Source organism: Podarcis muralis, chromosome 3 (assembly GCF_964188315.1).
Source record: "Podarcis muralis chromosome 3, rPodMur119.hap1.1, whole genome shotgun sequence".
NCBI lineage: Eukaryota > Metazoa > Chordata > Lepidosauria > Squamata > Lacertidae > Podarcis > Podarcis muralis.
Window position 1 is genome coordinate 36,312,290 of NC_135657.1, and position 14,599 is coordinate 36,326,888.

Below are 14,599 nucleotides of genomic sequence, written 5' to 3' on the forward strand. Positions count from 1 at the left end.
TCTGGGTTAGCGGAGTCTGTAACCTGAACCGTATATAACCTGAAGCGTATGTAACCCGAGGTACCACTGTATTTTTAACTTGATTATTTTAACTCAGTACTTCAAAGTCTTTGTGTTCCCCAATCAGAATTCCCTCATTTCTTTTAAGTCTGTTGAAATCAGATTTGGTCCATGAAGGATTACTCAGTTAGCTTTATATTGCCAAAGTAACATGCCTCTCCTGAATCTAGGGAGAGAAATGTAACAATCTTTTATATATCTGTACAACATGCTACCCTGTCACAAATTCATGAATGCCTTACTATGAAACTTTGTAGCACATGACAAAAACTTGCTACAGTCCATTTTAGCATGGTTACTTTTTTTAGATTATGTCTTAGATGTGTTTCTGTTTGAGATACAGATATAATTAACTAAATAAAGCAATTCTGTAACCATTTTAAAGTTCAACTACCTAAGAGAAAAGCATTCCAGTCTCTAGTCACATTGTAACTTCCAAAAAGGGCGTCTGCAGAACAAGTAGTATTCTGCAGGTGGTTGCCTAGCATTCTTTCACTACCTAGCTCTCCTTTTGCTAGTTCCTCAACTCTTTCTTCTCTTAATCCAGTGATGGCCCTCCAGCTATATTGGGACTACAGTTCCCATCATCCCTGACCACTGGTCCTTTTAGCTAGGGATGATGGGAGTTGTAGTCCCAAAACAGCTGGAGGGCCAAGTTTGGCCATCACTGTCCTAATCCATATCTTCTTGTGATGGCAATTGGCTGGATTTTTAAGTTTTGCTGGCATCATCATCATCACCACCACCATCATCACCATTATTCCCCGCCCAGCTTAACTAGACAAATATCATTTTTTACAAAACAGAAACTCTTCACCCTCCAGTCTCAGAACAGCTTCTTGGTATTGTTCCATACCATGCGGGAATGACTTTCATTTGGGGCAATTTGGACATGATGAGGGTGAATAAACTGAAGCTCCATCCAGGCAAGTTTAAACCTGACATTGGAATAGATGTGCAACCTGTTCTGTGCAGGGTTACACTTTCATTGACTCAGCTGATGTACAATTTGGGAGTATTCCTGGAACTATCCCTGCTCTTGGATACTCAGGTAGTGGTAGTGCCCACAAGAACCCTTTACTAGCTTCAACTAGTATGCCACATATGCTCTTCCCTGGAGAATATGTACCTATCCTCAATCTCAGTTCCATCTTGAATGATTGTAGTTCATCTTGGAGCAAATATCAAAGATAGTCCAGAAACTTTGACAGTTCAAAATGTGGCTACAGAGTCGTATCCTAGTTTAAGCGGAGCCAGCTTTCATATCACATTTTGTAAACTGAGATTAAATTATCGTTTTGCACTTTAGATGTAACAAACAAACAAACGAAAATCTGGTTTAGTAAACTGTGGAAGCGTTGAATTACAGCAAGACAGAGTAAGAAGTTGTGAGAATGTGAGGACCAAGCCCAAAAAACTGATCACTCAAGAATTGCCCAGTTTCAGTGCAATGCTACAAAGTTCGAAAATATTCTGCTAATCCTAAAGTGGACAAACAACTGTTTCACTCTGACAACATGATATAACATAGAACACCCCCCCCCATAACTTCTTTTTGAAACAAAGGTGGGATATATGCCTAATAAAGAGGCAGAAAACAAATACTTATGAGAATTCTGGTATTTTTGTTTTCAGCAGATACTGGCTTTCTTTGGCATCTTATTGTGTTCTTTTCTTTGACATTTTGCTATTGTAGATTACGCTGAGCCATCTGGCAAATGCTTAGGCTTCCAGATAAATGAGTTGGAGGCCTTTTGCCTCTCTTATGGCACCAGACTCACTGTTGACCTACACATGGCCCCATCCTCCTAGGGAAGAAAAGGAAGGTTTTGCTCTCTCTTTTTTAGCATGGCTTATTTATAACTTTACTCATAAACAGAGTGCACAAAAATACTTTCCCCCTCTTCTTTTACATAACATATGTTGAGTATTTGAGCTGAACAAACCAAATACAATCTTCTTTTGAAAACTAGTAAGTCTTATCAAGAGAATGATTACTTCATCAAGCTGAAATGTTTCCATTGATATGATGTCAGGAATATGATATAATTATGGGAGAAGCCATAATTCATCATTACATATGCAAGTCAACAAGACAGGGATCAAACCCCCCCACCCCCGAGACAGCATACAGTTGATATGGTTTATCTCAGGCACCCCCAACCTTCGGCCTTCCAGATGTTTTGGACTACAATTCCCATCATGCCTGACCACTGGTCCTGTTAGCTAGGGATCATGGGAGTTGTAGGCCAAAACATCTGGAGGGCTGCAGGTTGGGGATGCCTGGTTTATCTCATCCAGCAACACACTCTGCAAACCACTCCCTGGGCCCTCTGGTCTCTCACATTGCCAACAAAAAGTAGCGATTCAATTGATGCTGGGATAAAAGCTTCCTTCATATATAGTGGTACCTCAGGTTACATACGCTTCAGACTCCAGACTCCGCTAACCCAGAAATAGTACCTCGGGTTAAGAACTTTGCTTCAGGGTGAGAACAGAAATCGCGCAGCAGCGGCGCGGCAGCAGTGGGAGACCCCATTAGCTAAAGTGGTGCTTCAGGTTAAGAACAGTTTCAGGTTAAGAACGGACCTCCAGAACGAATTAAGTACTTAACCCGAGGTACCACTGTACTATGTAAAATAATGAAACTTTACTATCTTCCCTCTCTCTTCCCACTTCCCACTTCTCTTTCCCCCAGCCACATATTGCTTACAACAGTAATGTCTCACTTTGAATGTGACTCTGTATGTGCATTGCTACCCAAGAAAAATCTTTATATATGTGAATTATTGGAGAAGGTATGTAGGATACCTTTTTGCAACCTCTGGCTACATTTTGCACTGATCTCAGTCTTCTGCATTTAGAACTTTATTTTTGTGAAATTGGAAATGGTGATTGGTTTCTTCTAAAACAGTGTACTCAAAAGCTAGTATAAAATACGGACTGTGGAAAGGGATCCCTCTCCTTCTTTGGAAATTTCCCCACTGACAGTTGGAAGGGGGTTAATCAGTGATGTTTGCCAGGTAGCAATAAGGTTTTTGGGTTTTTTTACCTAGGAGGGAGGAATCAATTGCAAGGTTCTCTAAAGAGTTTCTTATTCCATTCTTCTTTTAAAAACCTGTTTAAATGTAAAAATGGCTTCAAGAAGATGGGGGCAGCCATCTTTTCCCCCATACAGTTTGCTACTGCTAAAAATGACACTGTATGGGGTTTGAGGGGGGTTTGCTTCAGTTCACATTTAAAGGTGAAGCTACCAAATTCACACTTTGCAGGACAATGTGAGAATCAAAGCATAACCCGCCTTCAAAATTTGCACTTCATTGAATTTTGCTGTGCAGTTCTCCAGCCAAGTAACGCGTACAAAATTGCATACATTGGGGTAAGTGTGTATAAAAATGCATATATTCACGAAAGCATTCAAAAATGTGTTAAATTAAGGGAAATTGCTTGAAAAAGGTTGACATTATTTTTCATCTTAAAAGATGTAAGGAATATCCAGTCATGCCAGCAAAGATTTCCATGGCTACACTAATCAGAGAGTGAAGATTTATAAACCAATGTTTATATTCCATAGATAACATATTTATTCCTCCACTTTCAGTGCTCTAGCTGGCTATAATGGCACCATATTTGCTTACGGACAGACGGGCAGCGGCAAGACCTTTACCATAACAGGAGGAGCAGAACGTTACAGTGATAGGGGCATAATTCCACGGACACTATCTTACATATTTCAGCAGTTGCAGAAGGTACAGGTCATTCTCTCTGATCATTTTTCTTTAAAACGATTCATTAACTAAATATAATGATATAGCTGAGGAAAGAAATACTGATTTTATCATGAAATCTGGTTGCCTTGAAATTATTATCTGTGTGGGGATGTTATGCAATTGTTATTAAAAGTTTTTAAATGTTCTTAATTTTTAGATACTTTTAATTAGTTTTAAGATGTTAAATATGTTTTTATTTCATTTTTAACTTCTTGGTTTTTCTGCCAGGGTTCATTTAGTCATTAAATCCTCAATAAGGCTGAGATATCAGTCCTTGGAGATATATTTTCAAACCATTCACGATAAACTGATTTAGATTCTGTAGAAGACTGGTTCAGAACCAGATACGCAGTCTGTCTTAAAAATGTATTAAAACATTATTGCTGAAGTGTAAGTATTTGGAGACAGAAATGTCCAAAATTCTCCCTGATTTTTGTGGGCCTTTTTTATTGTTCAATAAAGATTTGAAATACTTATGAATGATATGCAAGAGGTTTTTTCATTTATTCTGTCTGAGCAAAGAAAGGATAAATATTAGGCAACTTTCTTTGTGTAACTGCACCTGCAGACCACATGAACCAGGTAAGTCTGTGAACAGTAAAAATGCAATTAAAATATTTTGTGCAGAAATGTATTTTTCTCAAGAGACTCTTTCCCATCTGTTTTGAATTTAACATTTTTAGATCTGTTAAAAATGCTATCTGGACCAAAAGGACTAGTTAACAAGATCCCATCAAAGACCTTGAAGGGTGAATGCCATTCATAGGACACAGCTTACAGCTGCTCCACAGGTGGCGCTGCTGGTGAATGTTCATTGCTATGCTGGTTACAGACATGGCTGAATTATGAGATACAGTGTTCTGTGTTCCTAAATCCTCTAAAATGGAAGTAAATCCTGTTATTATTAATGCGACCTTACTTCCATATGAATATATTTAGGATTAGAGGTTAGTTACTGTGAAATGCCCAATTTTACTTTAGTTTATTGCACCTGTTCCTTTGGATTCCTTGTATATTTTAGATATTTCTGCATCCTTCGACTAATTCAGTTGCCGTTTTTTTTCCTAAAATGGCTAAAAGGAGCATGTAATTATGTGGCTTCCTCATGCTCTCTTAACCATGGCTGAGAGTACGTCTGCAGTGGCCCTATCATTCGGAGTAGCAATCTGCTTTGCATTTAGTATTTTTTCTTAGTAATAGTTGGAATACAGGTTTGAGCTTAGTGTTATACTCCCTCAAACAAGATGAAACTTGAAGTAAAGGATTTTGTTAATCGGATCTAGGGAACAAAGCACTGTGGAAACTTTATTAAACTGATTGAGAACTGATAAGTTAATGAAGAGGTTAGTATTCTTGTCAAATAGGATGTGACAGTCTGAGAATAATTCTTCTGCAACAGGAAATGAAAGGACCTTGGTATTTTGCCATATTCCACAAAAGAGAAAATGAAATTCTGTTTATATGTTGAAATATCAGTTGTATCACCTCATTAACCAATAGAGGCAAAGCCAAAGTGGAACATTTATGTCCTTCTGAGTTGCAACTCTTGGATATTATTTACTATTACTGCTTGTTCATCCAAGTTGCAATTGAGTTAAGAGTTTTTGGTTTATAAGCCTTGATCAGTATCTCTGTTTGGCAGAAAGGTGGCATAGAACTAGTCTGAATATATACATAAGTGGGTTTAAAAGGTTAGAATTTTTAAAAAGGAAAAAATTCACTTACTGGATTGCCTCAGTTTAGTACTGGAATGGGTCTTCGTGGTCTGTGGTGCCACATATGGGATCTCTAGCTAGGCAAAGCTAGATTCAGTATATTCTTGCACATTAGGCAGGGAGCTGGCACTTTCCCATCTCTTCCTGGTTGGAGGTCCTAGCATATGTGCATACCTTTAGAGCTGCATGCAACTTCCAGCTCAGTTTTCTTCTAACTGCTGTGTTAGGTAAAGGTAAAAGGTAAAGGACCCCTGAATGGTTAATTCCAGTCAAAGGTGACTCTGGGGTTGTGGCGCTCATCTCACTTTCAGGCCGAGGGAGCCGGCATTTGTCCGCAGACAGCTTTCTGGGTCATGTGGCCAGCATGACTAAACCGCTACTGGCACAATGGAACACCGTGACGGAAACCAGAGTGCACAGAAATGCCGTTTACGTTCCCACCACAGCACTACCTATGTGCACTGGTGTGCTTTCAAACTGCTAGGTTGGCAGGAGCTGGGACAGAGCAATGGGAGTTCACCGCATTGCGGGGATTCGAACCGCCGACCTTCTGATCGGCAAGCCCAAGAGCCTCAGTGGTTTAGATCACAGCGTCATCCGCTCCCCCCTTTTACCTTGCTGTGTTAGAAACAGCTAGTGGAAAGCTTATTACTGTAAATTTACTGAAATGTGGATTATCTTGAAGGAACTATGTTAAATCCAAGGTACTCAGAATGCAAAGCTCAGTCTAAAGACACTCAAGGAATCACTGAGATTGATACACATTTCTCTCTTACACCTCCGAGCCCAGTTTTTTGTGTATGTTTGTGGAAACACCAACTATGGCATTTTGGTGGCATGGTGGGAGTGGAAAATGTGTAGCTTTGGAGAGGTGCTGCCCCTTGTAATTCGTAATCCATGGTGGGCCTTGGGGAAGGGGGAAACAGTAACAGTGAGTTGTCCTGCCCAAATATTTGTAATATCCATAGCCTTCCATGTCTTCCTACAATGGGCAGCCTAGTAAAATAGAAAATAACTCACCACCTCAGTAAGTCATCCTTGGTTGATAGGAGCATATTCCATACCCAAAGAAAGGGGCAAAATGTGTTGTTTTCAGGCTTTGTACATTCACAGAACCCTTTCCACATTGACATTCTGCCAGGGAACCTCTACAAGTTGCAAATAAGTATGGTGCAATCTAGGATGTATATTAGTGTCTGTGAGGCACTGCCAGGCCTATTGGGCTCTCCACTGTCCTACATGAACTGATGGGCACAACTTAGAGCACAACCGGTATTCGCTTGAGGCTGCACATTGCAAAGAAGCATTGGTAATGGACAGCAAGCTGTCTTTCATTGATCCTTGTCCATCATTGGTAATGCTGTGCTGCTTGTTGCTGATCTCTGTAAGCTCACATTAATTCTTGACCCTTTGCTTTCAGACCTATTAGCAATGGCAATTCTGTGCCATTTCTTTAGTCTGAAGGTTCAGAGATGCATATGGAGATTGGGGGGCTGGTCGTTGATGTCACACCGATACCAATACCTACCTCAAGCAGTGAGAAGTGATGCTGTTCCCCACGGGTGTCCAAAGGGGAAGATTCCTTTCTTGGGTTCTCTCCCAAATGAAAGATTGTAGGTTCTCAGCAGACTATTATTTTCTGCTCCCCATCAGTTTTCAGATTGTCTGAGCCAACAAAGCAATTAAAGAGGAGAATGCAGACAGATCTGGTCACAGAAACATGGAACATGTATATTTGTACAAGTATGGAACCATTAAATAAATGTGATAACATATTTTGAGGAAGGTTAATAAGTAACCAATTGTACTGCTGTTGCTCTTTTATTATAGTCTTACCATGTTTTATTCTTAATTTTATTACTGTCTTTCTCAGTATGCCAAAATGCTTATAATAGAACATTATAATTAAAAATGGGGAAAAACCACCTTCTAATAATGTGTGTAAACCTTTCAAAGAAGGACATACTGTAAGAATGTAAATAACACCAAATATGTACTGTCAGTGTATCCTAGGTTTTTAGATAACTATTGATCCCATCTTTTTATTTTTCTTCCAATTCAGGATAGCAGCAAAGTATACACAACACATATTTCCTACTTAGAAATTTATAATGAGTGTGGTTATGATCTGCTGGACCCGCGACATGAAGCCTCCAAACTAGAAGATTTGCCGTGAGTGAAACATTTTTAAAAATCACAAATCTTTTCATCCCCGCCCCCCTCCCCCCAAAAAATCAGCCTTCATTAGATGCACAATTACATTTTTCTTTTTTAAAACCCACAAGTGCTTTCAGATTTAGGTGTGGTTATTCTTAATGTATTTCCTTTCCCATACCTTTTAGAAAGTAAATGTGTCAGTTTAGCATCATGTTGGATCGCATTCATTTAGTGGGAACAATTGAGTTAAAATGTGTATTTAATAGGGGTTGCTGTGGATTCTGAAAAGAGTTCTGAATTTACAGAGATGTCATTTTTTCACAGACACATCTAAAACAAAGAATATCTGTGATTTGAAAAGGGCTGCAAAAATAGAGATTTCTGATCACCATTGGCAGTTAAGAAAATTAGACCTGACAAATATTCCTACTGGACACTTGGATTTTTGCACCCTGTCTCATTCTGGCTTTTTTTTTTTTTTAAACCAATAGGTACCGGTACAACTTTTTCCATAGTGGCAGAAAAATATATGAGTTTGATTAGATAGTGTTATGTCAATGGTTTCCAGTGTCAAACTGTCCCTCTCAAAAAAGAAAAAAGAAAAGAAAAGAAGTGATAGAGGAAACTATTAATACTGTTCAGTATATTGTTTCTCATAATTCAAGTTGCTGCTGCTAGCTTTATATCTATATAAAGTTGTCTCCATTCCTCCAATACAGGTAGAAATGTTTAAAATCCATAAGAATTAGTCCTAACTTGGACCTTGATATGGAAAAGTACTGCTAACTTATCCATAATGATGGAGAGGAGGCAGAAGCAGGATTTTTGTTTTTTCTATAAACAAAGAATGTTTTCATTTGGCTAAGTAGATGGAATTTGTAGACTTCTTTAAAGCTGGGTGGAATATGCATAAAACAGAATTAGCCAAGTTGTACTATACAAATTCTTTGGTTGCATCAGCCAAGCTAGTAAGAAAACCTAACATATGAGGACTTGTTTTGGTAAGGCACACACACAGTCATGCGCAATCTCAGGTCTAGATGAGGTCTACAAGTTCCACAACCATCAAGTTTTCTCTTTGTTAAGTTGACATAAAACCCTAAGCATCTTGGGGCCCAAATGCTGAAAGGAACATCTGTGTGGTGCAGGCCCTTCTTTTCCCCCTGGTCATGTAAAATGGGATAGAGCCTTCTCAATGGTGGCATCCCATTAATGGACTGCCCTCTCTTCTGACTCAGGTACAAACTCACTTCTGAGGTACAGACAACTGAGGTACATGTTTAGCTTTAGGTGTCAGCTGAAGGCATGCCTCTTTGATCAGCATTTTTTATTTTTTTTGCAGGGGGCAGTGATGTAGCGAGGCCAGTTACTAATAGGATATTGCCTGCTCTATTATTAGAACTGTCCCAAGAATTTTTTAGCTTGTACATTATAATTGTGCCACGTTCCTTATTAGTTCATGTTTTATGCTGTAGCCTGTCATTCTTGAATTAGGGCCAGTCTTTAAGTGGAAGAAAGGAAATAAAATCAAAGATAAAGGGGGAAATGAAAGGATGTATTCTGAGGGTGGGGAAAACCATCACCACATTGCCTATGAAATGTTTCATGGGCCTGTCTCAAGGTGCAAATATTAACTGCAGGGTTGCACTGGGGTTTTTTTGGTAGTTCTGATATGAGCGCCTGGGAAATTTCTTTTCGCTGAGAGACACAACCTGAGGGTTGCTTTAACTGAGAGTCCTTCATTGCGGGGGGTTGGACTCGATGACCCTTGTGTCCCTTCCAGCTCTAAGATTCTATGTTCAGGGGGGAAAACATAAATACAGGATATCTGTGCATTTATTTATTCACAAAATACACTATGGATTCTTTAAAAGGGCTGCAATATATTTTGTGCCCCAAATGCCGACATTAAGCTTTACTTAAATCTTGGTTTTTTTATTTTATTGTATTGTAGAGCCAGTGTGGTGTAGTGGTTAAGAGCAGTGGAGTCTCTCCGCCTCACTCTCCTCACAGAGTGTTTGTTGTGGGGGAGGAAGGAAAAAGAGATTGTCAGCCGCTTTGAGGCTCCTTAGGGTAATGATAAAGCGGGATATCAAATCCAAACTCCTCCTCCTCTTCTTCTTCTTCTTCTTCATCTTCTAGAAAGGTGACAATAATGGAAGATCCTGATCAGAACATTCATCTGAAACATCTCTCTTTGCAGCAAGCAACCAATGAGGAGGAAGCACTGAACCTTCTTTTCTTAGGAGACACTAACAGGATGATTGCAGAGGTGAGAATCTTTGGCTGTAAACAGTTCAATTATCCTCTTGTTGAACTCAAAAGACTTAGTATCTTTATTTCTTCTCTTTTGTAAGTCATTTAACACAAGACTTCAAGTAATTTACAATCAACTTTAGAAACTTTTCAAATTCCATCAAATGCCCAGGTGAAGAAGAAAATCTCCACCTGGTGCCGATAAGATGTCAGTGTTGGCACCAGGTGAGCCTAACTTGGGAAAGCATTTCATAGGCAGACAGCCACAACCAAAAAGGCACTTTCTCTTGAGCATCTCTCAGGGGTAGGGCTTCCAGGGGAAGGGCCCCAGAAGACATTTGTAAGGTCTGGATGAACATAGTCTGGATGTATTCTTGTTGGGAAAGGCAGTCAGTCATTTTTGGTGGCTCCAAGCCGCTTAAGGGTTTATATGTTAAAACCTGCAGCTTATATTGGGCCTCGAAATGTATCGGCAGACAGTGTAATTGTGTTATTACTAGTGTTATATGGTCAACAATGGAGAAGTGTGCCTTTGGGGGTGAAACCAAACTGCTGGAAAGTTTCTGTGCCTGCTGTGGCTGTAGAGACCGATATGGGAGAGACATGTTTCGTTGCAGCTGGGGCAGATGTAGGTGTCTGATTATGCTGCTGCAGATGCAGCATGGCATTTCTTCTCTCTGTGATCCTCCTAGTGGTCATTCCTCTTCTGGTTACTGCTATGGATACATTACATGTCTGTCTGTCTCTAGGCACTGTGGTTATCTGCAAAGGATTCTCACACAGTGGGGTTGATCAGACATCTTTGTAACACAGAGTTGGTCTGCCAACGGGCCTGGTGCCTGAAGCCAGCTCAACATGATAATAAATCTGAATTGATGGTATATTGCATGAGATCCATGCAAACTGTGTTGTATGGAAAATTGAGTGCATGCTTGGATCATAGACCAATGTGAATTGGGCAAGTATGATTTTGAGGCTTGAGGAGATTTGAGCAGACACTAGACTTCTTCATTCAATCCATTTTGATACGGTCATTACCATATGGTGATAGTAGACTACATTGTGTTATGAGAAGAGCTGTGAGTGAAGCCAGGAAGTGAGGAAAAAGGAATGAGATAACACGTCCACATCAAGTTTACACATATGGTATATGAGTATGACTGTGATAGATCTTCATGGCATGATGTATATATCCACAAAGCTGAAAAAGACTTCTAAAGGCAACAATGGGCATTATTAACAAGGGTATGAAACCTTTCAGTTCACTAGTGAAAAGAGCTCTTTTGCTTAAATCTATAAGACAACTTCAGAGCAGCAAAAAAAATTTCAGTGGGAAATTTTCAAACACAAGGCAAAAAGGCTTTTGATTTCTGGCACCTGGAAAGCAAGAATTTTTGGCACATTTGAAGCACTCATTTTGGCTTGTGTAAAATGTCATGGTCTGGCTTTTTAAGATTATGTATATGTTAATGCTAACACTGGATATCTGGTTATGTTATCATCCGAAAGAGAAATAAAAATAGCTTTTTTATTTTTAACTGGTCAGTATTTTTTCTGAGGAAGCAGCATACTACAAGATTGACTCCTGTCATTTTTTTAAAACGAGGTTACCAACTTCATATTGAAAGAGACAAATTCAGAAGCTACTATGGCAACCAGAAAACATCTGCAAAACATAGTCTCTAGGCCTGAAGTACATAGTCAAGTTCTTATGGCTCATTTTCATGTCCTTACAGCAAAGCCAACATTTGCAGGAAAAGTTATTAAGAAAGTTACATGCTTTTAAAATCGGAACACTAGAAGCAATCTCAAAACTTCAGCCAGCTTTAGAGGTTTCTTAAAGTTATTAAATAAGAATTGCACATTAGTTAATTCTTCTGAGCTTGAAATTCTAGGTAAAAGAACCAGATTTGTTCGTAATGTTTGGTTTTTGAGTATATGTGTAAAATGACCCTTTACTAAATCTTTTTTCATGGAAATGCATGTTTTATGGTACTGTGCAACACATTTGTCCAAATCATGAACTGGATTAGGCCGATTTGTAACTATTTGTGCCAAACACAGATTGAAATGAGGCAGCTAGAAATCACTAGAGTGGGTCAGGCGGACCCAAATTAATTTGTAGAGATTTGAAAAATGATATTAGAATAATAGAATTATAGAGTTGGAATGGACCCTGAGGATCATCTAGTCCAACCCACTGCAATGCAGGAATATGCAGCTTTCCATACAGGGATCAAACTTACGACCTTGGTATTATCAGCACCACACTCTAACCAGAGTTTAATGTAAAGTTTTGCACCTAGTTAGGCAAAATAAGATGCACAAACATAGAATGGGTGGCACAAAACTTGACAACAGTACAGGATGACCACAAGTGAAACGTGAATGCAGTTCAACAGAATCACAAGAAATAACATCCAGATCATAATAAATAATGGTACCAGTCTATTCTGGTTTGGTCAGACCTCTCCTGGAGTACTGTATCAAGATCTGAGCACTGCAGTTAAAAAAAGACACAAACTGGAACATGTCGCAAGAAGGGTGACAAAGATGGTGAGGGGTCTGAAGATCATGCCCTATGAAGAACAGTTGAAGGAGTTGGGTGTGTTTAGCTTGGAGAAGAGATAATAGCCATAGTCAAATATTTGAAAGGCTGTCTGCTACATAAATGGCAGAAGAAATTAGTTTTCTCTTGCTCCAGATCATAGAATGCAAACTAACAGTTTCACATTGGGAAAATGGAATGACAATGGCATGGATTGCCTTGGTAGGTGATGGGCTCCCTTGAATTGGTTTCTTTTTCTTTTTAAACAAAACAGAGGTTGCATTGGTTTGGTTTTTTTTAAATAGATGGCTGGATGGTCACCTATCAGGGATGCTACAGCAGTGGATTTCCTGCATAGCTGTCAAGTGTCCCTTATTTGAAGGGACAGTCCCTTATTCCAGCGCCATGTCCCGCTGCTGTCCCTTATTGATGGATGTCCCTTAAATGTCCCTTAAATGATGTCCATTAAATTTCAATGGAAGCAGCTCCTCTCCCTCCCTCCCTGCCGGCCAGGGAGGAGGGAGGCTCCAACTGTGTTGCTTGGCTGTGTTTCTCACCCAATAAGAAGTCTAAGAACGACTGGGGGGTGGAGCTTGCATGCCTTGTGTGTGGCTAGTTAATGCAAGCTGAGGGGTTTTTTAAATGCTGGACGCCATTTTGTTGCATGTGCTGCTGCAAACTTTGCAGTGCACAGCTAGGCCAGGGAGCCATCTTAAGTTGAGGCTGCATAGGCCTTGTGGTGCATGTGATTCAGATTCTATTCAGTTGAAACTCTGGTTACAAAGTGTTCTCGAAGCTACCAGCATGAATTTGACCAGACTGCAGGAGGACAGGAAGACTGGAGTGCCTGGAACAGGTGAGGCTGCAGGTCCCTTATTTTGGCTGCTGGTCCCTTATTTTCACGGCTGCTGGCCCCTTATTTTCAAATCTGTAAGATGACAGCTATGATTTCCTGCATTGTCAGAAGGTTGATTATAGATGACCTCTGGTGTACCTTCCAAATCTATGATTCTATTTCAACAAAGCTACCACAGTAGCAAGACATAATGAAGCTGCAACTTTCTTTGCTAAGAAGTATAATCAGGAAAGGAGTTGTGCTAATTCTTCTGGCTCACAGAATTGAGGCTGCCTTGAAGGACTGTAGCATGTCTTCCTGCTATTGCTTCAGACTTGGCAATCTCTTGAGACCGGGAAATGACCAATGGTGGATTTCCAAGTGGATTTCACTTTCTTTATGCCATTCAGCCAACACAAATGAAATAGATCTAAACTAAAGAGTGCAGTTTCTATTTACAGAACTTTCAAAATAACGTAGGCCTTTCAAGTTGAAAAAGGCTTTACGGTGTGAGTAGTTCTTTGCAGGATTTTATTTATCATTCAACAGAAAAGGTTGAAATAATGACTCATAGCATGCAGATGCTTCAGAAATCTCAAATCTTGTTTTGTTAAGAAGCTAGATCAAATAAGGCATGCAATTCAGTCTCCAGCTTGGTATTCAGTTTTCCTTAATACAAATGTAGCCTATTTTAATGAGAATGGAAATGTTTCAGTACAGGATTTTATTGCTGTACGATTTATTGCTCTGCTCTACTATTGCATCAATTTGGGATGCAGTGCACGTGCCGTATTTTGTCTATCAGTTGTGTTTGGGAGTGCCTAGAGCAAAGAGTTTTGGCAGCGTTCACATATGTTTCAATCAAAAGTAAGGATTTTAAATATCTGAAGATGACCATGGACACTTATTCCTGACCTTCATATTGGCGTTACCTCTCTTTTAGTTCCTATTATTATCATTATCTGCTAGTTTATTCTTCTAAATCTTGCACATTTTAAAGGACCATTCTTGAGTTTTGAAGCATTTTGAGTTGAAAATAAAGAAGAGACTTCCTTAGAGACAAACTGGAATTTTGTTTGGGGGGTGGGGAGGATGGTTTATAATCCATTTTCTGCATCCATTCCAAATTGTCAAGAGACTTTTTCTTCTCAAAAATCTCATTAATTGCTATTTTTCACTAGTAAAATGCTGACAGTTTATTGTTGCTGCCAGAAAAAGTCAGAATCGGCTTGAATTTTTTGAATGATTTTTACATGTA

The 14,599-nt window shown here is 39.4% G+C and overlaps 1 protein-coding gene across 1 annotated transcript in view; it reads left to right on the top strand.

Moving 5' to 3' along the window:
* The window catches only part of KIF6 (kinesin family member 6), a 151,446-nt gene that overhangs the window by 12,501 nt on the left and 124,346 nt on the right, over positions 1–14,599 (top strand). The window contains exons 4-6 of the mRNA XM_028724406.2: positions 3,662–3,809; positions 7,608–7,717; positions 9,845–9,974. Coding sequence (XP_028580239.2) covers positions 3,662–3,809; positions 7,608–7,717; positions 9,845–9,974 — 388 coding nt within the window. The remainder of the gene's footprint in view (positions 1–3,661; positions 3,810–7,607; positions 7,718–9,844; positions 9,975–14,599) is intronic.